Here is a 26,737-nt window from a genome sequence, read left to right as displayed (position 1 = left end):
ACACTTGCTCAAGATGAAGGGAGTTCACACACAAGTGTTTTGCATGTAAACACAGTTTAGAGGCAACAAGTCAACAGCTGAGGGTGGGAAAGTTATTCTGATCTGATCTGAGAGAAAGCTCACACTAACCACTTTCAACTTGCCACAAAGCCACCTATCAAAAGGAATCTTTTCATCTTACATCATCCAAGAGTTTGCCCTCCACACGAAGTTCCCATGAGGCTATGCGTTCACCACCTTCAGATTCCTCCTTGCCAGGTGTAAAGGTGTTGGAAATGTAAATACGCAGCTTCCGCTTTTGCTAAAGAATTGGAGAGAAACGTTCACTACAATACAGCAGTGGAATCGACTCAAACACACACACTGGCCCTGCAGACTTATTCAATTACAGGGACCAGGGTCATCTTCTCAGAGCAATCTGAGTTAGCAGAGGAGTAAATGTAATTGGTGGGAATTTGTATCTATACTGAGGCCTCTGGCTGTCAGGGGTACCCTGAAAGGCTTGAATAACCCTATGGCCCTTTACCCCTGAACAGCTTGACTAACTTCCGTCTTCCACCATCCCTGTGCATACCGTTAAAGGTTTCTTGATTGCCTCCTGGATCTCCATCCTCTTGCGGGCGATGGTCTGATCCAGCTTTCGTTCAAAGGCCAGCAAATCCATGTAGGCCTGAGACTCTGGGACTAGCTCCCGAATCTGTGAAACAGAGAGCCTATTAGGGTACAACTTCTTCAGCAAGCATTATGGATTCAACTGAGACAACACTCTTGTGACATTAAGCAGTTAAGTATAACTTGTCAGGTGGAAATATAAAGGGGAATTATTACTTCGGCCATTAAATTTGACAATGCAGAAACGTAAGCTGGGCAGGATTTCTATTGTGACCCCAACCATTGGCAAACAGGCCTCTCCTTGCTCTGCATTTCACAAAGAAGATGGGGACAGGAAAGTTTTGTCCTCAGTTTTAATCAAGGACAGGTGTGATTCAATCTCACAACTATTGCCACCCTCTCACATGGTTATTGCAAGGACTACCAATGTAAGTCCTTGGTGTTAACACTTCAAAGCTGATGGCATTTACTTCAAAGCTCGTCAAACAATTGTAATAGCTGGAACTGCTCAAAGTTTGACATCAACCATTGAGACTTCCTAGGCCAACCCAGCATCCGCTGAATGGGAATGACTGTGGTAGATGCCAGCCCCTTCGAATGACATTTTGCCTGGATAGGAACTCACTAAAAGAGAAGCAAAACCTCCAAACCTCCTTCAAAGTAATGGGTCTATTCTCTTCCCACTGCACACACAAGAACATCTTGTTTTCCCTCACCTGCACACCTATACGCTAGCTGTGGAAGGAACTTGGATGAAGGACGTCCAAGCCCCAGGATTCATTTTTTCACACCTCTGCCAAACATGCCCACTGCCCTACCTCCCTTCTCATTCAAGTTGGGAGCACTCCCAGAGAAGAAGTACTTACTCTTTGTGGTAGGACCTTGTCTGCCATTTTTCTCCTTTTCAGTCTGCAAGAAATTGTACAGAGCACAGAGTTGTTAGCGAGAGAAGTTGTCCAGAATCCTGCACTAAAGACCCCTGTGAGGTGTCACTGTAAAACCAAAACTCTGCAACTGGAATGAATTGCATATACTATGCTTGGAATTTTATAAGCCAAACCTTCCTGTAGCAGCAAAATGTTTTCCCCATTTTAAACAGTGACAGGCAAATGTCCGTCCACTTGATTCTGAACTGTCTGACAAAGCAATAAAAACTGGCATTAAAAAGAGGTGGCTGAAAATGCAATCACTGATTTTCCCTCCCTCCTGAACTCTCTTCTCCATAGCCTCAATGTTAAAAGCAAGTTAGGTATCTTTATAATAGAAGTTTCTTCACTACCAGACCCCTTCCCCAGCTACTACAGTTAAACATTTCTACAGCTGTAATAATAAAAGCATCCGATTTGCATTTAATCCTTACCATAGGCTAAGCACACCCACACACCCTACAGAGTTTAGGGGAAAGAGCTTAAAGAGTTTCAGATCAAACAGAGATGTTAGAACTGTAGGTCAGTTAGGTTGGGGAGCTTCCTATTGCTTAGATAAACTCAGGAATTGCCCAACTCCCTTGTTTCCAAGCCTTGGGAGTTCCCCATAACTGTGCCAATGGGTTAATATCTCCCAAGAGATTTGAAAACAAATAAATCATCCTTCAAGGGCTTTTGCACAGCTGTTTCATGGACATTTGGTGTCCAAGATCTGGGCAAAGACAAATAAAATCTTCAACTTAAGTTAAAAAAGCAAAGACATGTTTTCCATTTTGTTGCAGTCTGCTGAACTGCCTGATTAATTGTTCGTTGAGCAGATTTTTGCACATATAAACAACCTAATTTCATATTTCCAGCTGAAGAGGAACTTCTTGGGAAAATGGTGGATGTTTCATAATACACTGGAGCATTATGAATTGGTCAAATTCATATTATGAACCAGATATTTATGAACTTCAGTGACATCATTACTGAAAAGAATTTCCAATAAATATTTGTCCAAAACATTTCCCTGAATCTTCCAGGAGTCGCCTTCTTTTAATAGGCACCTTGATCCATTGTTTATGAGGTCCTCTGTATCATATATAACGCTGACTGCAGGTAGTATTTCTGAGAGGAAGGGGAAAGAGGTACCACGTGTTTTATTTGGAAACCTTTTAAATTCCAAATTTATCTGTACACCACCTTCCAGGCGAAGGTCTCTCAAACATGCTGGGGATCCCCCACTCGAGCACAAGGGTAGAATGCTCAAAGCAGCTCCAGAGGCTTCCAAGAACTCCACTGCATGTGACTGATGCAGACCACGAAAAAGAACCAAACAATCAGGTTTCTGGTTGTGGCCGATATCAAAGTAGCAGCAGACCTGAAGTCAACAATTCCCTGGAAAATGGCCATCAGTAAAAACTTGGCAGCAGATAGCTGAAGGGGGCACAGGTTTTCCTCTGCTGGGACACAGATGTGGATGAACAGTCTGCTTTCTTTTCATCCATATAACAGGAAAGACTGAGGGGATGTAATGGCAAGCAGACTCCATGAAGACATACTCTTTTTGATACAAACTTTAAAAACTGTGCTAAAACTTACTGTATTTCAGGTACAGTGGACCTGTACCCAATATTTCCTTCTAAGGGATCTGTGGTGCTATGCTGTGGCTTGGTGTCATTTTCAATGCAAGGCAATGATGTCACATGTCATCGCCATGCTTCCAGGAATGCCAATGTTCAAGGAGTTTGGCTTTCTAGGGCTATAAGCGATGTGGCTGTGCCACTTCAAGGGACCAATGCGTGTATCTCAGAGACCTGGCTTCATTTCTTTGGGTAGCCTTGAGCACATCACAATCTCTCAACTTCTGTTCCATAACACAGGAATAACAGTGGTCTACCAGAGCAGAGTGGTCAGGAAAATGAAAAAGAGGTTATATAGAGCTTGCATGTCAAAAAGCACTACATAAAGAATGAGGGCAGTGAAGAAACAGGAGGGCAGAATGGGCCAGGGGGGAACAAGCTCTGCTTACTGCAGACATCTCAAAACTACATAGCTCAGCTTCCAGAAGCACAATCCTATCCATATCTACTGGGATGGAAGTCCCACAGCATTCAACAGGGCTTATTCCCAAGTAAGTGTGTACAGAATTGCAGCCTGTTGCATGCATACATCTGATGAAGTGAACTGCAGAATTTAAAAGCATATGCTCAAATGAATTGCTTTGCCTTTAAGGTGCTGCAAAACTTTGTTAAGGATTTCAGAAACATCTCCCACACAGATTAGATATGTTATAAGCCCACAAAGAGTTACTAGATTGGATAGCAAAGTATTCCGTGTTTCTTAGACCACCTCCTCCCCACCGCCACTAGAACTGCAGGGATGGGCTTAATTAAAAACGGATTCCTTCTGTGCTTCTAAATGTGAATGTCATCCAAAATGTGCCATGGAAATATGAGTTTTAAGTTCATATTCTCATGTCAGCAAATCTAGCAACAGCACAACAATGGAAAATGAAAAAAACAAACACCAGCTGAACATCAGCGGTTTTTTGAAACTATGGGATATTACTATTATGGAAAAAGTTACTCACCAGCTTAAAGTTTCAAACCAACTTGCAAATGTCTCAGATTTTTCATTTATTCAGACATGCTCTGAAAGATCCTTCTCTGAATCCCTGAAGAGCCATTACCACTCAGGGTGGACAATACTACTCAGGGTCCAATCCTATCCAACTTTCCAGCACTGATGCGGCCATGCCAATGGGACACATACTGCATCGTGCAGTGGGAGTGCAGTCAGATAGCCCTCCTCAAGTTAAGGGAATGTTTGTTCACTTATCCTGGGGATGCACTGCAGCTGCATCACTGCCTGAAAGTTGGATAGGATTGGGCCCTCAGATGAACCAATAGTATGACTCACTGCAAAGCAGCTTCATACACTCAGTGGTTATGCAATGTTTAAAATAAGTCTAGTATCTGTATTAGCAGTAGATCTAGAATGAATGAAACTTTTTAATGTGGTTACTTTAATATATTTGTATCAATTTTCATTTATTTGGACATATATTTATTTGCCTGCGATTATAATATAAAAGTTGAAAAGAGATGAAAGAAAAAAAAGAAGGAAACATGTTTCTGACTGTCCAGCAGGAACCTAATTTTGAACATATCACACAGAAAACAGAACAATGACTTTGACCACTGCAGAAGGAGAAGTGCAGGCACAAGGCTCAAAATGACAGGAGTAAATCTGGGCAACTGAAGTGACATTCAGCGAGCCTACAGATTTTCCATCCTGCTCTTGCCTTACCACTCACTTCTATTGTGCAGAGAACTTGGCCCCCGAAACCTGGATGCCAGATGTTCACAGCTGTTTGTGTTTCCATGCAACTCCTTTCTTGGAACAAACTGGTTGAGGAGAACTTGCCAAAAAATTGAATGTCATTTGCATCTCATTTGTTTTCAAAAACAGCTGGTAAAATCGGGCCAAGCCAGGCCTGCAAGGGGCTAGCAGTACACTGTGGGAGGAGATCAGCAAGCAGCCAAATTCAGCTGAAGCAGCTTGTGTAAACAAAATCCAGGGCATAATAAAGCTGAAGGGAGGCAACATCTCAAATCAAAACAAGTGGGGGAGAATGAGCTGCTGATTACCCTCAGTTAGTGTCTCACGACCACCACATATGAAAGACACATACAGTCTGGACGTGGTGGGAGCCCTCTTGGCTTCAGCCAGATGTCTCGGGCCCATTTACAGGATCAGTTACAGGATCAGTTAGGATGACAACCTCTGAACGTCCTTCAACTTCCAATTCATTTACACACTCGTGTCATGGATCGCAATGTGAAGTGAGTAAACAAAAGGAATCTAAGTGGTCACATAAACAGCACCAGGGTTGTCATCATCTCTAGTTTACCAGACAAACAAAAATTTATAAATAACTGGATTAGAAAAGCAAGAAGATAAACAACCTGGAATTCTTTATCTGTAGGCCAATCTAGATGTTTCCTGATTCTTACACATGGGTTTACCACTGTAACATCTAGTTTTGTACAAAAAAGATGAAGTGTTGAGACAATTATTTAATTCTGATAGAGCTGAGTCATGAGTGGGGGGTCCTCTATTCTAAAGTCATCTCAGCAATTAACTGAATAGCCTCAGACAAGCCATTCCCAGCCTCACTTTTGCAACATAGGGATAATATCTGTCTATTATTATTATTATTATTATTATTATTATTATTATTAACAGTATTTATATACCGCTTTTCAACTAAAAGTTCACAAAGCGGTTTACAGAGAAAAATCAAATAACTAAATGGCTCCCTGTCTACCTTAGTATTAGTATTGTATTGGCAACCTTTAGACTCAAAAGACTATGTCTACCTTACAAGGCTGTTTTAAAAGGCCACTGAAATCACTTATGTGAAGCAATTAAAACACTTGACATATGGTATATAAAAGCTAATTTTTTAAGCTCTCAGAAGCTTAAAGAAATTGCTTTTGAAACCAGATGCAGGGATATGGCAAATACAGGTGCAGCCTATTTATCCATGGATTTTTTATCTGCAGATTTCTCTCAACTCAAATGGGGTGGGGGAACTGAAAGTCACACAGACCTTTGCCTCCTTTGCCCTGCACTGCTGTCTCGATCCATTTCCAGGCAGCCCAAAACACTGCAAAAAGCTCTGCCTCGCCCAGGCAGGGAAATAGCCCTGGAGCGCTGGAAGAGGTTCCCTTTGCAAAGGAACAGTAACACTCCTGGAGCCCCTGAGCCAGCAAAGAGGCTGAAGAGGGGAAGGGGGGGGCAAAAATCTCTGTAGCCAGAACACCTGGAGGAAGGTGGAGCTCGCGCTCTTGCGCTCTCACTCACTCACTCACTCACTGGCAGGTGTAGTAGCAACAGAGGGGATTACTTTTAAAAACCCAGCCAAATTAACCCCCCTCCGCCATTGAGATGGTGCAGGCAATCACAACCAAGCCTTCCCACCAAGCAAAGCATGAGATTTAGCCTACAATCCTCTCCACACTTTCCTGGGAGTAAGCCCCACTGACTGGAATGGGGCTTACCTCTGAGTAGAAATGCATAGGGCTGGACTCTTAAAAGATCAGCATCCCAACTGTGAAAGAAGCTGGGCAGCTGGCAACGGGAAGGGCTGAGTATGGAGGGGAGGGGACTGATAACAGCTGCCTTAGTTTCCTTCCATCCGGAAGTGTCAGGCTGCAGTGTATTTGCGTAACTCTATGGAATTTAGCACAATGCATTTTTTGTTAATCGCGCCGAGTCAAGGAACGGAACTAACGCAGATAAATAGGCTCCACCTGTAGTTAACACTATGTTGGTTCACAGTGACACTGAAGCCAAATATGTAGGCAGAAAATAAAACAAGGCTAATTGTCTCCTACTCTCCCAAAACACAAGAGAGTTGGGCCTTGCGCTCTCTGCACCTCCACAAGCAAAAACTGGCAAGAGCCATAAGCAGGCCCAAAGAGAAGGAAGCTCCAGAGTAGACAACAAAAAAGGCCTGAGAGAAGCTGCCACAGAGATCCTGAAAGGATCCCAGTTCCACAGAGAATTATCAGACTTCTGGTCCTCACAGAAACACCAGCATAGCCATCAGTTTGTGTTGTCTGCACTTCCCAGTCCCATTCTGAGTCACTCTAGTTCTAACCATTTTCTGTCTATGATAGAGCAGGGGCCTGAAAGGAGCCAAGAGAGTCTGGCAAGCATCATTGGCCACTGCTAACTGAAAACAGATCTTGTATGGATTCAAGGCTCTTTAACCTACCACGTCAACACACTCTCACCAAACTCTTCCTCCCTGCAGTGCTAGGAACAAAGTATTATGGGGGGGGGGGGGTGTGTGCACACAATGCCTTGATGCTACCTGCTCCCATTGTCCTAAATCTTGTTTGAGAAGTCCATTTAAGCTTATTCTTTACCAAGGTGGTAAATCTATGACTGGGCTTTAACCCTTCAAGCTAGGCCTCTTCTCCCTGACACACTAGATTTTATTTTATTTTTACACCTTTGATACAGAGGCACATTCAATCATGAGAGCCCCAAACTAAAATCTGAAGTGGTATAGCCCAGGCACAAATTTACCACCTTGATGAAAACTATATAAGAAGAGGCCCACTGGATACCTTTATCATGTTACCACTCCCTGTATTTGGCATTCAGAAACAGGCTCTCTTTAAAACCCAGAAGTTGCATATAGTCATCATGACATAACCTGTGATGGACTTTCCCTCCATAGATCTGTCCAATTCCCTTTTAAGGGCCTCAAGGCCAGATGCCATCACAATGACCTGTGGCAAGGAGTTCCACCAATCAATTACATGCTGGATAAAGAAACGGGTGTAGAGAGAATGGTATGAACGGACATTTAGAAAACCATTATTTGTTTTCAGTAGGAAATGTGTCATTAACTTCTGTATTTAATAATGTTTAACCAAAACTCCATGTTATCACACCGTATTTTTTGTGAAGAGGAGTTTTTAAATCATTCTGTTGTCATGGACTCTTTCTCACTATGTTCTCCTGGTGAAGTCCAGAATCTAGTGATCTCTGTTCTCTTAAAGTGTGGAGGAAAGTTCTGGATAGTCTGACTTCAGTGCTTGATTACTTATATGGGCTCTTGGAATGCCCACAGATATTCTTTGAATAATATTACTGGTGAGTGTCACTCCCCCTTACGGATGTCAGAAACAAGCAGCTCACATGGTGATTAGGAACAAGTAGGTTATGTACCTTGCCACACTGTCTAGGTCAGTGTTTCTCAAATTGTGGGTCGGGACCCACTAGGTGGGTTGCGAGCCAATTTCAGATTGGTCCCCATTCATTTCAATGTGCATTTTATTTTTAATATTTAAGACTTGATGCTACCATGATATGTGACTGCATTTAGGGAAATGTTAAAGACTTGTACTTCTAACAGGCTATTACGTATATGCTTTTAAAAATGATAGTTAATGACCCAGGTTAATGACATCACTTCCAGTGGATCCTGGATTGTCATTCTAAAAAGTGGTCCTGGTGCTAAAATGTTTAAGAACCACTGGTCTAGGTACTATGCTGCAACACACTACAAAAAAAGACATTGTCAGCAATTACAGGCATCCCCCACTTTTTGACGGTTGGCTCTTTCAATCCTTTCCAATTATAACCAGAAGCCAGACATTTGACATGTGGTCTGCTCTTTCAAACTGTTTTGTCACATTTCTACAACCTTCCACACTCTTCTGTGAACACATGTTGCTTGTTCATTTTACTGTACTTTTGTATATATAGTGCAGAGGTTCTCAAACATCCCCCAGCCACGGCCCACCTGCTCTGCAGAGGAAGTGCTGCAATCCTCTGCTTTGCCTCCATAGACCACAGAACGCCTCTGTAGGCCTCTGGAAGCAGCTGGAAGTCTCTTTCATGAACCTGAAAGTGACTTTCTGGTTGCTTGTGGAGGCATGCAGAGACCCAGTGCAGCCTCCAATTGCGTCCAGAGAGCTTCAATTTGGAGCCAACGGGATGCAAGGGTAGGTGGGAGGGCCCAACTCAGGACTCAGCAGACTTCAGGTCACGACCCACCAAGTGGGTCCTGACCCACAGTTTGAGAAACCCTAATATAGTGTGTTATTAGCTTTCACATGCACTCACAAGTAATAGAGTGCGTTATTTAAGTTTATTTGGCAGTCAAAATGCTTTTGCAAGCTAAAAAAAGACTGGGTTGTGCATTTCAATTATTTCTGGTTAACGACTGTGCTCTAGTCCCTAACCTGTCAAATAAGCAGGGGATGCCTGAAAATGAATGGGACAACAGCTAGAATAGAAAATAATTTAGGCTAAATTCAGCTATGTACAAGTTAGAGCCCATACTGAAGACTAGGCTAATATTGGCAAAGCATACAAATTCCGTCTGCTCAGTATAATCTCCCAGATACTGATACACCACCAGTAGTAGTAGTTGGCAACCTTCAGTCTCGAAAGACTATGGTATCGCGCTCTGAAAGGTGGTTCTGGCACTGCGTCTAGTGTGGCTGAAAAGGCCAAGTAGCTTTAATTAATCCTAGACATCACTTATGATCTTGACTAAACATTTGCTAAATGGTATTTAACATGTCCTGTAATCAGTTTCATATGAATTTCCCTTTAAAGACAATGCCCCTACACAAGATAAGATCAGCCTTGTCTTTTAGCTCTTGGTTACATGAAACTGAGTTGTTGCGTCAGAGATGTGTACCAAGTTTTAAGAATGGTCTCAATCAAATGTGCTTTGAATCTTTGTCTTCCCTCATCGACTGCAGCTAGTCAGGAGAGGCTAGTTTAGCTACTGAGCTGACTGTTTTACACCTCTTTAAAGGAAGGAGTGGTCCCTAGTTTTCTGAGGAGGTCATAGTAAAAGCACTCCTGAACAAGTTCTCTACGACTCTAAGAAGTTATCCAGTAGTCTCACACCTTTTTGTGCAAGGATATATGGTGACAGCAGGTCAATTCCAGGTTCTCCTGAATGAGACTGATTTTCCAGGTCCCTTACAATCTGGTTTCAAGTCTGGTTTCGAAACCCAAATTAGTTGTGCTATTGGATGACTTTCACTAGAAGACACACAGGGATTGTATGTCCTTACTAATTTGCCTAGACTTCTTAGTACATTGAAAATAGTATCCTTCTGGACTGCTTGGCAGGTTTGGGAGAACACAACACTTTGTGGTGGTCCCATTCCTACTCTTCTAGGCAGATTTCAAAAGGCAATGTGGGGGGATTCCCATTCTGTCCCATGGGAGTTGCCACAGGATTCTATTCTGTTCCCTATGTTTTTTTAATTTGAAAGTGCTGCGGGAGGTAATCAATGGTTTTAAAGTAAAGCATTATGCTGATAACCCTATTTCTGTGACTTTTCTCTTAATGCCCAGTAAGGCACTAAATTTCAACAGTCATTTAGAATCTTTAAATCTAATTAGTTGGATGAGAACCAATAAACGAAAAAGCAATGTAGATAAGACATAAATTACGATAATAGGCAGGACACCAGACAGAAGAAATTGGTGAATGGGTCACACTTCTCCTGAAGGTCTGAAGCTGAAGGAAAGTGAAGAATAGAAAGAAAGGAGTGGCGGAGGTATGCTGAGTTCTCAAGGGACCGTCATGTTCAGTTTCCTAAGCAGTCAAAATAGTGGGGATGTTTATTTTACCCCCTTTCCTGTATAGTATGCTATTTTTTCTTCTGCTGCTAAGGCAGTAATTGAACACAAACTTATTTGGAAATTAGTCCCAGTGAACTATCATATTTACTTCCAAGTAAACATGCATAAGACTGGGCTACATATAGGCTAATTGTGAAAGCCAAATTGTGATTCTAGTCTTTTATGCCCTAAGCATTGTTCTTTTTGCTACCAGCACCATATTTACCTATTTGTAAATATACAAATTTATATTGAGTCCCTGAGACCCTGAGGCAGTTCATGGCTGAACACAGTCACGTTCTGGCAACTCCTGCAACGTCGCTGGAACCAACCGTATTGGCTTCTGCCTTTCCATTGGACCATTTCAGCGACGTGGAGAGGGGGGATTTGCTGCATGGGTAACAGTCTATCCTCCATATCTACTTTACCCAGGCTTCGTGCACTGGAGAGGACACTGTTCCAGAACACTATTCAGAGCGCGATACCATACTCTTCCGAGACTGAAGGATGCCAACAAACCATATTTAGTACAAATTCTGGTCATTCCTCAGTTAAGGTCCACTGACTTGTAAGTGTAAAGTGCTAGAATGAATAACCACAAACTATGCCAAGGATAAGATTAGCATGTCTCAAACTTCCAGTCAAAAACACACCATTGCCATATTGTGGGTACTTTTAGGCATCTCAGCACCAGCATTTTGTGGCTTGCAGCAGCCCTCATAGTCCTTAGCACTAAGGGGTCCACAATGGTCACGAGTTTGAAAAAATACTGGGAGAGGATCATTAGGGACAATTAAGGTGGGTCAGGGCATACAAAACATCACTTTCTCAACAGAAATTCCCAAAGCAATACCAGGGGCTTAGCAGGGTAAAACTAGATCTCCAATGAAGATTATCAACTGGGAAGCTGGAAGTCATCCAGCAAGAAGAGTTGGCTCTTTACAAGTACGTATGTTGGGAAGAGAGGGAGGGAATTAGGAAGTAAAAGTAAGATGTGGGGAAGAAGAGGAGGTTGCCAAGAAATTGTCCCCATCTGCAAATATCCCATGTGTCACATGCAGAACTTTAGGCCCCAACACCAGCAGTTTCTTTATCTGTTCTCTTTGCTGCTGCCGCCGCCGCCGCCGCCGCCACCACCACCACCACCACCACCACCACTCCATCTAAAAAGGCCAATCCCTTCAAATTCTTACCCTCGTCTTTGGGTCAGTGACGGAGGCGGCTGGGTCTGCGGAGCAAGCAGGCGCTTCCGGAAGGGATCCATCATAGATGGTGGCATTCCAGGTCTTAGTGGTGAAGCTGTTCCATATGGAGGACCTGAGGGGGACCCCACTTGCAATCCTGCCATGGGCATCCGGCCACCTGGCAGCATCCCAGGGCGCTGATAAGAAAAAAAGAAACCAGACTCTAAAAAAACTGGGTCTTGCACCCAACCAAGAGTTCACTGGCGAGAGCCACTCTACTTCACGCAGATAAAAATGCAACACTAAAATGTCACGAACTTTTTATGGTCAGAGATTGTCCCCATCCCAAGAAAATTCAAGGAAAGTAGATCCTGGAGAGGTGCAAGCTAAGCATCTATGAGAATTTGTATCAACCATGCAAAAGTAGAATGGCCCAAACCATGACTGTTACACCAGCATAATTTTGTAGCATAGAAACAAAGCAGCATGAAAAGCTGAGAGGGCAGAGGATGACCACCTCCATGGATTTGTCTAATGGCTAGCCTTTTGAATATGTGTACCTAAATTTATTATAGTCAGTCTATGCCATCTGAAGAACCACACAAGTGGTAAGCAGTTGAGAGGTATATTTCTCCCCTTTCTGCTATGCCAGGGGAAGAGGCAGCTACCAGCAATCACTGTTCTATTTATCCATTTCCAAAACTTTTATCTTCCTTTTGTAAAAAAGAATGAAGATGGCCAATACAAGAAACCATAAAAACCATAAAATGATGTTAAACAGCAATCAGATCTCCTAAAGCAGTGGTTCTCAAACTCTCTGGGAGAATTTGAGAGCCAGTAAGTCTTTGCAGGGGCGGGGGGAAGACACCAGCTAAAGCAGAAGTGGAGTGCGATGGCTCCGCATCCACGTTCCCTGCTGCAGGGAGCCCTGCCAGAAGTCGTGCCGGGCTCCCTGCACCCTGGGAGGCTGCAGGAGGCTTGGGTAAGTGCACGCAAGCCCCCGCAGCCCCCTGAGCGACATGATCCTTGGGATCGCACCGCTGCCTTCCCCCTGCCTCTAGGCTGCCCCCGCCCCTTAAGGAGCAGAGACCAGGGCCCTCAGGCTGGGGCGTCACGACGTCCCAGTTTGAATAGCACTGTCCTAAAGCATTAACAAATTTAATAAGGCAGCAGGAAAGAGATCTTCCAATTAAAAAATAACACCTGAAAACTGCTAGAATAAAATCAACTTCACTGCCACTCAGATAAAGCAGCAACGAAGTTATGCAGCTATTAAAGGCACAGGAGCCCAATGACACCCTTGCTTTGGACTCCATGCTCAAGTGAATGAAAGCAAAGCATTAGAGATTCCCTCCTCAAGTCTAACAGCTGAATTGCATTAGTAGCCCACTAATAATGGAGCAAAAATGGTTCCCTACAGGGCAGGCCATAACTGTGTTTTGCTCTGATGAAAACTAAGCTTATGCTTAAGAGGGCCCCATCCACCTTTGCCACTCACTAACCCATTGTTAAACATTAGCTTTGTGTTCAACAGATCAAAACAAGAATGCCACCAAAGGAACCAGGTGTAAAGTATATCTGGAGGACTAGGTTTGCTCTTCCAGTATAAGTGTCAGGCAGCATCTGAGGAAAGAGAAAAGCGCAACATATTTTTTTCTTTTTCACTGCACAGAGCAAAGCATGTGTGCGAGTGCACACACACTGTTTTCATCACTCTGCAAACAGCAATATGGAACCAAGACAAGACTCTCCCCCTGCCAACAACTGAAATGGTTCCTCACACAAAGAAGATCGCCCTGCAGAGATTTTCATAGGCTTCCACCTCTTAACAATTGCTACGGAACTACTACCAGTGCAGCACAATAGGATATGTAACTAAAGTGCATGAGTCCAGTAAAACCCTAGCTCAAATCTCATTTCAATCCTGAGCTCATTAGGTGGTCAATCTGAAACTCACTTCTCCATTGCAGTATGGGAGCAATACTGAGCTAATGTAAATAGCTACTATACAAATTTACTGGAATGTATGCAAAACCTTTTGAACACTACACACCACTGTTATTTGAAGCCCTTTGAACTCCCCAGTGTTTGAGGGGTGGTCAATTGTCATAATGGGACATAAAATTATAGTGCAATCAAACCATAGGAGCACATCAAGGTGCTCATTGAATGTAGCAAGCCACAAGCAGGCTTACACCATTTGGTGCCCCAGAAAAATTTTCACATCAGCACCACCAAGAGTCTACGGTTTATCCATGCTGGTTGATTATTATTTCTCAGTAGTGTTCCTAGGGGAGGTCCATGGGTACAACTGACCCCCAGGCAGCATAGTTGGGGGGAGTGCCACCGCCACCCCAGCCATGCCACCCGGAGGGCTGCCCACGCCCGCTGCCTCCCCCCGGAGGCCAGAGAGGCTGCATATGGCCTCCCCAGTTCTTAGAAGGTCTTCTAAAGCCTCCTGAGGGCCTTTAAATATAACTTTTCAGTTTTGGGACAAAAACTGGAAGTGATGTTAAAAGGCCCTCAGAACGCCTTCAGGGGGAGGCAGTGGGCATGGGGGTGCAGCACTCCTGGAGGTGTGCCCCTGGGTGCCTAGCTGCCAGGAACACCATTGTTATTTCTACTAGCCAATGAAACTGCGTTTTTGCTACTTCCTCCCCGAGGCCAGGTGGTAAGAGAATCCTTAGAGTGGATTGTTCACAGAGACGGAAGCTAAAGATGGCCCTTACAATTGTATTTGGACAGGATACTCAATTCTTCTCATCCATGGCTCTACTAATGGAGTTGAGAGACTTGTCTGGACCATTCTTTTCCACCAGAAAAGAGGCTCAGGGTTGTTGAACTGTTTCCAAAACAGTACTCTCCTATCTGCAAACATTCTCCTGTGCTCATAATTATTAAAAGCCTGTCTAGGACTGAATCAAGCAACGTAAAGAGACTGCTGGCTGCTAATTTGATTGAAGTAGAACACGCTGGAACCTGCCCTCTTTCATCGCTGCCCTCCACTCAGGTTACCCATGTACAGGGCCTGTTTTTAAAATCCTTGAGGGGCCTTTGGTTGCTTATGTGAGCACACACCCGTGCTCTCCTAAGCTTCAGTAGGTACTTTCTACCCTGCCCTGTGGGATCTGAAACAAGCTCCTGCTGCCAAGGAGCTCTTGCAGCTGCCAAAGCCACCGAGCCAGCAGGGCAACATTTCTGCCCAACAGGCCCAGGCAGCGTCTCTGGTCTGTTGCTACTCCCACATACAACACAGCAGAGGGCTTGGACAGCACCACACAAGTTTAACACTGGAAGGAGAATCTGCAGCAGTGAACAGTCTGAGACAAGGGGGGGGGGGAATCAGAAGAAAGCTTTGAGGACAATGAAGGGTGAAGACAAGAAGTCACATAGAGCTGGAAGAAATGGGCATGCTTGGCTCACAGAAACAAAAATGGAAAGAAGACATACCAAATGCTTTCAAAATTTAAACAGTTATCCAAAAGAAGATAATTACAGTTCACCTTATTAAATGTAGTACAGAGCTGATGTAGTATAGCAGCAAAGCGTGTAAGCTGGGAAATCATCTCAATCAAGAACTCGCTCTGTAGGTTGGACATATCTCTCCCTAATCCTCCATATATCATCCCCATATACTGTATCTAAAATATGAGGATGATAATACTGATCTACCTTAAAGCTGTCATAAAGATTACCAAGATAATGTATGGGAAATGCTTTGAACACTCTCCATATAAACATAAGTGTGCTATATGAATGCTGAATATTATCGACAGCGGATGCAACAAGTGACAACGGGCTTAAAAGCATCCTACTATAGATCAGTCAAACATAAGGCCCACAAGCCAGTTACTGCCCACAGAAGCTCTTTATGCAGTCCACATGATAATAGGACCAGATAAAGTGCTGCCCTTTCACCAGCACCACTTCTACATAGACACTGGGAAGAGATGGAAGGAGGCCTCTGGAATACTTGGGGGAAGGGGCAGATCAAGAGCTGTGGGAGACGGTGATGAAGTGCTGGAAGAGCCCAATATCACACAGGCCACCATTTCAGCTGAAGTGTCAATTCACAGTGCTACTCAATTGTCAATTTTCAATTGTCAATTCTCAGCTACTGAACTGCAAAGTGACACCTTGGCAGAGGCAGCCTCTGCACATGATAATTGGACTCTCATATCAAAAATATGGTCAAGATTTCCATATTTTCTCTTCTGTCATCTGCAGTTAATGAGTTCTTTAGTGATTATTTCTGGCCATCATCTGCTTAATGATGTCACTTCCTGCTTAATGATGTCACTTCTGACAGCAGGCACCATGAATGCTATTCAGCCCAGTGTATGAAATGAGTGTAACACCTGGTCTAGATGGCTTTGAATGGGGTCAATTATACATGCATAGGTAATTATACACTGCTTGTTATTGCTCAAATCTACACGCTTCCCTCAAGGGACAGACTTGGTTACATGACCACCTGAGGCCAATTTTTCCTTGTCCCAAGAGGGAATTAAGAGAGATTCAGACAGGTGGTAGTCTCTACCACATCTTCCCCAAGGAACAACGTAACCATCTGCAGTTTCAAGAGGATCTGCTACGTTCTCTGTACACCATCCTATTTACATCACACACTTTAGGTCTATTTTCCTGCCTTAGAATACTCTTCTCATTGCTCTCTTCTTGTCTACCACACCTTAAAAAAAAAAAAAAATCACATGGCTGCAAGTTACCTGAAAGTCACTTGTTCAGTAACCAACTGTATACAGGCATGTACACGCACACACCATCTTAAGCATGGAATCTAAACTGTTACACACTGAGTTGTTATATAACTATTGAATCTACACAATACTGGACAGAAGGAAAACAGAAGAGGGGATTTAGAGAGAACAGAGTGAAAACTGCTCCTGTTTTCAGGCAAATTACTGTCCCTATTTTGCATGCAGAGACATATTGGGGATGCTTTTGAAAAATGATTAGTATGTACACAACTTACCCACCCCACCTTTCAGATTGCTGAATATTAAACCAGAAGGGGTGGAAGGGAAATGCAGTTTGGCTCCAGTGCACATGGCATGTAAATGCACACACACAGACATTCAGTTCCCTGTGACCTTTCCCATTCCCCATAACTGCCTATCAGATAGCAAATGTAAGCTTTTATATTGAGTTTACTAACACATCTGTTCCAGCAGTCACGAAGGACTGACTAATACAGGGTAATGAATACACCAAACAGCAGACAAAGAAGAGCTTTTTGCATTGTCTAATGGGGGTGGGCGAGTGGAACTCAGGCTGTAATCCTTGGTGTTAGAACTAGGAGTTATATAAGTACAGAAAAAGGTTTTTATTTTCATCTGCGAAATACTGATAGATATGAAAGATCACAAAACATTGTCTTCACACAAAGTGGTTTATGATCAGCTTTCCCCAGATAACTAATCTCCACAGCAACTGTATGCTAGTCTAGTGGCAAGCAAATAAGTTTGAGCCCTCCCCTTGATGCTAAGCCGCACACAGTGTTTTGCCTGGTAGTCACTAGCCATACTCCTCCGCTTTGGACACCAGAAGCATTTGCTCAGTGACAACATGGGTGAGTCAGCATTCAGCTGCAGTAACGGTTTAGTGATAAAGTACTTGACATTAGCGAGATGAGCCTACAAGAGCACTTGTCTGTGGCATCAAATGTTACCACCTACTCACTGTTACTACTTCAATATTATCTTATCAGATAGATGCACGCACCAGGGCAATTAAATCTTCTAAAATTCTTTCACAGAACTCACTAAAATGCATTTGACATAAAAATCTGGAATCTTGAGAATGTCAGCTTTGATGGAAAAACTATTTCTAGCCCTCTTGATAAAAACACGCATAACTTGTCTGCTAGGGGCTCCAGAAGCACCTGTGCCCTATGCCTTCAGACGTATTCTCTAATCCATATACAGTACCCTCCTACCACACGCTACTTGCCCAAAAGCTCTCCTCCTACCATAATTCTGCTCCTTTCCTTCCCAATGTCCAAATGCTAACATTCAAACATCGTGTTCCATAAAAATGTGTTATTTAAGCACCGTTATGCAATTCAAGCAACATAGCACAAGTGCTCCAATTAGGACAGACAATTCATAGCAAAGAACAAAATATTAATTCTGTTAGGTACAAATGTTTACTTACTGTAATGGACTTTTAAATTACACAGATCTACAAACATACCAAGGCTTTCATGGCTGTATGAGTTTAAAGCATAATTTAACAAGTTGCTCAAGCCTTTAAACCACAGATTATCAGCCTAATTCTAATTTACGCTGGAAACAGGCAGGCAGGCATGACTGCGCTGAATCCAGCACAAGTTTGGGGCCAAAAGCAGCACAGCTCGAGGCAAGGGAAATCGCTTCCCCTTACCCGGTGTCGCGCTGTAGCAGGTCAACTGGGTCTACTTGGATCTGAACCACCTCAGGAGGTGGTGCAGATCTGAGCAGAACGGAGCGGTCAGAGGCTGCTCTGTACCGCCTAGGAATGAGGGTCAGGATCCGGCATAACTGCCGGGTTTTGGCCCCCCCTCCCACTCCCTGCCCACCCTGGACACCTCCCTCCCACCTGCCGTCCTCCCACCCCAGAACGCCTCCCTCCCACCTCCTGCCTGTCCTGCTCATGCCCCTCCTAGACCCATGCACCAGCTGAGCAAGGCCAGCACAACTCACCCATGCTCCAGGGTCTGCAGAGGTGAAGAGGCTGGCACGCATCCATGCACTGGCCTAATTCCCTTCAGAGTGGTGCAAGAGTGCTTTATGGCACTTTTGCGACACTCTTGGGTCGGCGCAAGGGACTTGCGCAGCCCAAGTGATGACTAGGATTGCACCCTAAAACACATTATAGTAATGGTTCTCAAACTTTGAGGGAGCTTTACTCCCTCAGTAAGTTCTTTCGGGAGAGGGACTAGGGCAGCAACGTGATCCCCAGGATCGCGCCGCTAAGGGGGGGCTCAGGAGGGTTGCTTGTGACTTACTTTACAAAGACAGGGCTGCAGCAGGCTGCAGGAGGTGCAGGGAGCCCTGTGCAGCCCACTGCAGCGCTCCCCAAGGCTTGGAACTTTCTGTAATAGCAGGTGTAAAGCACCTCCTGCAAAATGGAAGTGCTTTGCGCCCACTTTCTTCGAATGTTCCAAGACTCAGGGACTGCTGCGGAGGGCTGTGCAGGGCTCCCCACACTTCCTGCAGCCCTGCCTTCATAAAGTAAGTCACAAACACCCCCGCTCGCCCCCCCCATACGGGCACGATCCTGGGGATCACTTCCCTGCCTCTTCCCTTTCCCCGCCCCTTATGTTTACACAAGGGAACATGTCGCGACCCACCAGTTTGAGAACCACTGCATTATAGGATCTAGTTCCAACATTTCACTTTCAACTGTGGAAAGCACCCCTGAAGATGCTTTCCACAGTTGAAAGTGAAATGTTGGGACCAGATCCTATCATGCATTTTAATCCGTGGCTTAAAGACTTGAGCGACTGGTTAAATTATGCTTTACACAAACCTCTTCCATCAGACAAAGTGGAAAAGTATCTACATTGACTCCTTGAGTTATGGACAGCTGTGCTGGCGCTTTTGTGCAGACACAGTACACTCTTTTGTGGTGCTTTTATGCAGGTATAACAGCACTGGGTCAGTCAGCAAGAGTCACAGCTATTTTGGTTGGACTTCTGTACAGACCTCTAGAACCAAAACACTACATATGCTGGGGACTTAGCATATATCTTAGGTGAAGGGTACTGCGTAACTTGCGAGTTTCTATACTCCTGCACCGTATGGAAAATTTCTTACTGGTTTTGCAGTTTTTCACTCTTTGAGACCAACACGGCAACTTCTGCCTCACCGATTGTTGCTTTGGCAGGGGGTATTGCGTTAACAATTAACAAACTGTGTGCAGACAACTATCACAATAGAAAAGAGATGCAAAGCAAGCCCCTCATCCTCTGCTGCTTTCTGCCTAGAGTGCAAAAGACAGACGTTGACATCCATCCAGTCACAGGCTTGCAAAACACCACCCAGCAGGTTCACTGGGCCAATACAACAGCAACTGCTTCAGCAAGTATTTGGCTGCCTCTGTTTCCTGCTTCCTTGTTAAAGCAGAACCAACACTAGCAAGGAAGGAACAGTCAGGGCACAGCTCCCTCACCACTGAAAATGCAACCCAGAAACATAAGAGATTCATCTGCAGAGCAGAGCAAGCACTTCTCACACGGGGTACATACAACATTCTCAACGAACGCACCTTCCAGACTGATGCAGCAATCTAAGGGGTGAGCGCTTGTACTCAGATTCTGCCAGACTGACTGCGTGGTCATGGGTCTTTGCTAATGTTTTCACAGCAGCACGTGCAGGAAAGGACTGCTGAAAAGCCAGCTCCAATTACAAAGCTTAGGGCTGGATGAGACTAGCAGGCTATTAAGTCCAATCTGCTACCCGTTGGCAGGATCCCCCAAACATTATATAATTCGGACTATGATGTGTTACAGGCAGAAAGCAGAGGCAAAACAAAGTGCAGTAAAACAAGATGCCAGCTAAACAGATAGCTAAAACACAACAAAAATGCTTACTAGAGAGAAACACAACTTCACATCATCAGAATTTTTCAAAAACAAGGTCATTAGTCAAACAGATTTGAGTAAAATTCCTTTCTGATCCCCAATCATAGTCCTAATTCAAGTCACCAGGGCACATAGTCACTTTAGACAAAATCCTGTCTTTGGTAAAGCAGGCCCTGCTGCTCTAAGACAGAACCCATGCATTCACATAGACAGACATTTCTGAACCACAGCATAATAAATATCACAAAAGTCATGTGCACTGTGACTTCATCATAGCAGAAAGTCTGAAGATACAGTGCTTTTAAGATGAGGAAAATCAGTTTGGGCTACATACGACTGCCAATATATCCTGAAGAGTGAGACAACCTTAAAGGAGGATGACCCTCACCTACAGTCCAATTTGCCCATCTCCAACCCAGAAAGGTTGTACTTGATGCCTAGAAGAGCTAATCACCAGGAATTTTAATAATATCTCTTCCCCAGTTCTTTCAAGCACAATACTGTACATTTGGAGATTCAAATGCACCATTCTACACTTATAGACTAAATGTATTTTACACTTATGTATTAAATGTTCAGGCTTATTCTTGAACTACAAGCCTTGTTTACATGGTGCATTACCAATTCTGAAGTATGTTTCTGATGTCATCTTGCAGGCAAGCATCTTAAGAACAGTGTCCCAAGATATATGTAAGCATCACTTATGACTGGTGAGATGAGTTTATTTCTCAGCAAACACATTATACTGGACTCCCAGTTTCTGGATTTTTTCCAGACTTCCAGCTCCACGCTGAAAGAGTGACAGCAACTGCAGAAACAGCCCCCTTTTACCCTCTTCCTCATTTGTTTATGTAATTTAGATGCAAATCCAAAATTGAAGCAAACAAAAAGAACACAGAACAAAAAAAGGGGCTTTCTACCATTACTATCTTATAGCAACATATAATTTACTGCCAAACACATAATCTGAATACTAACTGGAAGGAACATACTACCTTGTTACTAGAAAAGATTTCATACCCTCCTGCCCATGAGACCGAGCTTGGTTCCTGTGGTTCTCTACATCAACATCCAAGATGGCAATCTTGCTATACAAGTTCTCAACAACTCTTAAGCTTTTTAATTTATTTCCACTAAGCTTTAGTTTGAACTTGCTCAATCATCATCAATCACCTCCATCCTTTTTTCTTTTGTTTCTCACCTTTTTCCATCAAAACATTTTTATTTCCTCAAGTTAGTTATTTTTAAAGTTCAAACAATATATTGTGCGATTTAAATTGTAATTTATCTTGTTGGAAAAAAAAGACTAACAGCAGTTTTTAGTATCACCATATCCATATTTACATATTATTGTTCCCTTTTCCCAGTCTTTATATTTAGAATTGAAGCTGCTATGAGTAAGAGGCTAGATCTTTTGCAAAGTGCCCAGACAAATTTTAAGCAGTATTTAAACAATAGTAAAAATCCAGTATTTAACCAACCAAACCCCCCCCCCTCCAAAAAAAACCCACAATGAAGTTCTTGATACAGATTAATTAACAATCCTGGAATTCAAGCTCCATGCTACTGCTTTGGACAAAATTTTCCAAACAAATGGTAATGTCATCTTTTCATCTCCACAGCTCACACCTATGGGGCCTGATAGATGGGAATCCAGCCCCGACTCCACAGTCTTTGGACAATGTGAAAAAAGACTTCCATCCTATTATAAGAACAGGTATCCTATTTCATAACAGGTATGAAAGCAGCATATCTCCAATTATCCCTAATTGGAGATATGCTGCTTTCATACCTGTTAGAGACATCCTGAAATCTGAATGCTTGGATATGGATAAGGATGGGGGGGGGGGGGGAAGAGAATTTTCTGAAGGTAGAAGGTACAGAAATGAGAAATAATATCACATATACACTCATTCTAGTTGCTGATCAAGCTAAGGAACATTGACTTTCTAAATAATGTAAAATATTTTTATTGGCAAGTAACTATAACAAATTAATTCAAACAATATGGACAAATTATATATATATACAAGATTAATACTACTAATTTATACTGCATTTTAATTTGCAAAGTTATTTATTCTTGTTATGAAGTGAGCACAATAATAAGATTTCTACTTATTTTGCAAAAGGTAACTGAGGCCAAAAAAAAAAAAAAATGTATGCACTGCCCAAGGCTTCACAGTAAGTCTATGGCAGAAATAATCCTGGACACCAGGTCTTCTAAATCCAAGCTCAACACTAGTCTTTCAAAACCTCTAATGTTCATGGTCAAGACACTGAATTGGTCACAGTTTTTAAGGTAGTTTGGAAGCGGTCTGCTCCCTTATCTACAACAGAATGAAGTGGGTTTTTTTGTTTGTTGGGGGGGAGGCTATGGACATAGCAATTCCATTTCTTTTAACTCAGTGAATCAGAAATAAAAAGAAGTACTCTTGTAGCGTACAGCAACTCTTGTTTCATTTTTCTCATGAAAAGGCATAAGTGGTTTTGTGTGCACCTTCATGCTTACAAGGGCAGGAAAGGAATGAGTACAATGACAAGCAAATGGGGTGACAGGCAAGGCTAGAAACGTATTTCTAATCCTAGAATGAAAATCACTGACATGTAAAACTACATAGTTATCATCTAGGATTGCTAAATGTCATCATTTTCAAATGTATCAGAACATATTCAAAAGGAAAGCAATTACAAACAATGATATAAATATCATTCTGAAATTCTTTTTACTGTTTAAGAAAATTATTTAAATCACTTCCCACTTTCGGGTGAAACGTTTTTCATATACCTTTACAACCAGAACACCAGAAAGCTCTTCAATTATCATTGCTATGTGTCCACCTTCTCCCTTGCCCTCACGCACAACCTCAAGCACTGCTAAGGAAACCATTCTTGTGATACATAGAACATATATAATCAAGGGTCCAGGGGACAAGGAGTTCTATTCCAGACAAACCCATGAGCCAAAGCCACAGACTGAAGTTTCAAGGAAAATACTTCAGACCCTCCACAAGAAATTTTGCTTCCATCCACATTATCTTCTGCTAACCTCCTAAACAAGCTAAAAGAGCAGCTACAGTACTTCATCTCTACAGTACAGTATAGGGCTCTTTAAAACAGACATGGCAGCTCTAACAGAAATGACAGCTCTTCCTTCCCAACTGGTTTTGACACATGATGCCTACACAAAGCAAGCAGCAACTTTCTGAATAGAGACTTTCCCTCCATCTCTCCACAATTCTAGCACAGCAAAACCACTACAATATGTTCCCAGACGCAGTTTGCACTGCAAATTCTTCTTCCCTGGCAAGGATAGACACTCAGGATTGAAGAGCCTTGCTGGCTCACCAAGGCTTCATGAACCGACTCCAAAAATCCACTTTTTATCTATTTATATTTCAAGCCCAGTTTGGAGGTTGGCAGCAACAACCAATAATTAACCAACACCTAATAAAAATGCAGTTTTAAAAATGTACTCTGAAAAAGTGCTTATAATCAGATTTTGGCAAGTCACTAGGGCACTGGTTCCCAAACTGTGAGCCGTGGCAACCAGGCAGGAATCACCATGAAAAACCTGCAGCCCTATACAACGTATAGGATTGTAGCCCTAATGGGGAGCCACAGCCAATGGATCAATAGAAAAAGTTGGGGAATCACTGCACTAGGGGAAAGGAAGAAATGTTACAGTTGTACCCCTTCCATCAACCCCTTACGTATCCCCCGGAGCAAATACCATCCTGATATTTCCTCAGCAGCTATATCCCAATCCTGAGATGCTCAGGTCAAATATACTCCCTGCCTCTGGATGCACCTGAAAGCCTTCATGTCATCCATGCAGAAACACACTCCCCAAACTCCTGCTTCCCCATTAGTAAGACTATTAGTGTCCCAGCTTGAAATACCACTTCCCAATACTTGTCAGGCCAGCCTTCCATGCTCCCTCCAACCCACATGCTCTTTTTCTTCTCCCCAGTTATATGACCCTCTTTCCTTCACGCCCCCCAGTATCACACCCTGTCACCTATCTCACACTGCTCCCAAAATACCAATACCATATCTTAATATACCCCTAATAAGAAGAGTCCTGCTGCATCAGGCCAGAGGCCCATCTAGTCCAGCTTCCTGAATCCCCTAGTGGCCCACCAGATGCCTCAGGGAGCATACAAGATAACAAGAGACCTGCATCCTGGTGCCCTCCCTTGCATCTGGCCTACTGAAGTAGCCTACTTCTAAAATCAGGAGGTTGCATATACTCAGGGTGACCAGACAATATGACCCCAAGAGAAGACAAGGCACCCCGAAATGTAGGACATCCAAGAAAAATGTAGGACATGGCAAAATAAAAGCTAAAAACACTTGTGTATTGATTTCATGTGATTAAACACTATTTTACTTATTTTTAAATTTAAAATTATATTACATATAATTTATTAATTCCAAGACAGCTATGCACTGCCTGCTTACAGGGAAAAGGAGGACATTTAAGTTCTTTTTCCAGGGCACAAGGCTAAAAAAGAGGACATACCCTGGAAAAAAAGACATCTGGTTACCCTGATAAACCCATCATGGCTTGAAACCCATGATGGACTTTTCCTCCAGAACTTTGTTCAGTCCCCTTTTAAAGGCATCAAGGCCAGACACCATCACTGCATCCTGTGGCAAGGAGTTCCAAAGACCAATTACATGCTGGGGAAGTTCCCAATTCCTTTTCATGTATCTCAAGGAGAGAAAAAAAAATTCCTTATGGTCCTTAACTCCCCACCCTAATACCCCTCCCATCATGTGACCTCAAAGGACCCATTCCAGATGCCATCACCACATCTTGTGGCAAGGGGTTCCACAGATCAATTACAGGCTGGGTAAGTTCCCAAGTCCCTTTCACGTGTCCCAAGGAGAGGAAAAAAAAAATTCCTTATGGTCCTTAACTCCCCACCCATCATGTGACCTCAAAGGACCCGATACCACCCCTATGTGAACCCCCGCAACCCAGACACCGTTCCCACATTTGTGATCACTCTCTAGGTGAGTTCCCCGCCTTGGGTGCAAGCTGGGAAGAAAGGGGAGGCTTAACCCCCAAGTAAACAGCCTTAACCCCCCCCCGTAAACAGCCTGCAAGCGCTTCTCCAGTTGCCGTCACGTGTGAAGACACGAACACCAACCAGACACGTGTCTGCTCCCCTTCCCCCCACCTACTTGGAACTGAGCTCCATGCCCCACGGGTCGGTACGGGGTGGCCCCCGCCGGGCTGGGTCCTCGCAGGAGCCCGCCTCCTCCCGGTCCCGGAGGGGGGGCAGCCACCGCGGCTGCAGGGGGCGGCGGGGTGAGCGGGAACCCGCCGCGGCCGGCCATGGAGGGAGCGGGGTCGGGGGCACTGGAGGTGTCGCTCGGGGAGTTCCGAGTCAACGGCCGGAGGCGCCTCACGCGCGCCCGAAAGGAGGAAGCGCCGTTCGCTGACTGCCTGCCCGACGGGGGGGGCGGGAAGGCTGCTCACAGCGCTGCTGCTCCTCCTCCTCGGGGACCGCCCCACTCCCCTGCAGCAGGGAGGGGGCTCCCTCGCCTCATGTGGCGGGCAGGCTCGTCCTGCACGCCCAGGAAGCACCTCAGGCTGCAGACCTGTACACACTTTCCTGGGAGGAAGCCCCACTGCCTGCAGTGGGACTTGCTTCTGAGGAGGCAGGCAGAGGGCTGGGCTCGCACTCAGGCTGCCACCCCAGCCACACTTTCCTGGGAGGAGGCCCCACTGCCTGCAATGGGACTTGCTTCTGAGGAGGCAGGCAGAGGACTGGGCTCGCACTCAGGCTGCCACCCCAGCCACACTTTCCTGGGAGGAGGCCCCACTGCCTGCAGTGGGACTTGCTTCTGAGGAGGCAGGCAGAGGGCTGGGCTCGCACTCAGGCTGCCACCCCAGCCACACTTTCCTGGGAGGAGGCCCCACTGCCTGCAGTGGGACTTGCTTCTGAGGAGGCAGGCAGAGGACTGGGCTCGCACTCAGGCTGCCACCCCAGCCACACTTTCCTGGGAGGAAGCCCCACTGCCTGCAATGGGACTTGCTTCTGAGGAGGCAGGCAGAGGACTGGGCTCGCACTCAGGCTGCCACCCCAGCCACACTTTCCTGGGAGGAAGCCCCACTGCCTGCAGTGGGACTTGCTTCTGAGGAGGCAGGCAGAGGGCTGCGCTCGCACTCAGGCTGCCACCCCAGCCACACTTTTCTGGGAGGAAGCCCCACTGCCTGCAGTAGGACTTGCTTCTGAGGAGGCAGGCAGAGGGCTGGG

The 26,737-nt window shown here is 44.4% G+C and overlaps 1 protein-coding gene across 1 annotated transcript in view; it reads right to left on the bottom strand.

The window, feature by feature from the left end:
• Positions 1-25,912, bottom strand: part of SMARCD2 (SWI/SNF related, matrix associated, actin dependent regulator of chromatin, subfamily d, member 2) — a 37,389-nt gene extending 11,477 nt beyond the window's left edge. Inside the window, exons 1-5 of the mRNA XM_066631336.1 lie at positions 25,659-25,912; positions 11,891-12,078; positions 1,479-1,521; positions 575-697; positions 182-301 (exon numbers count right to left, since the gene is read on the bottom strand). Of these exons, the coding sequence (XP_066487433.1) occupies positions 182-301; positions 575-697; positions 1,479-1,521; positions 11,891-12,078; positions 25,659-25,814 (630 nt within the window). The 5' untranslated portion in view covers positions 25,815-25,912. The remainder of the gene's footprint in view (positions 1-181; positions 302-574; positions 698-1,478; positions 1,522-11,890; positions 12,079-25,658) is intronic.
• Positions 25,913-26,737: the final 825 nt, after the last annotated feature.

The sequence above is a fragment of the Tiliqua scincoides genome, chromosome 5 (genome assembly GCF_035046505.1).
Source record: "Tiliqua scincoides isolate rTilSci1 chromosome 5, rTilSci1.hap2, whole genome shotgun sequence".
Classification (NCBI taxonomy): Eukaryota; Metazoa; Chordata; class Lepidosauria; order Squamata; family Scincidae; genus Tiliqua; species Tiliqua scincoides.
This window is presented reverse-complemented; position numbering and strand designations above follow the sequence as displayed.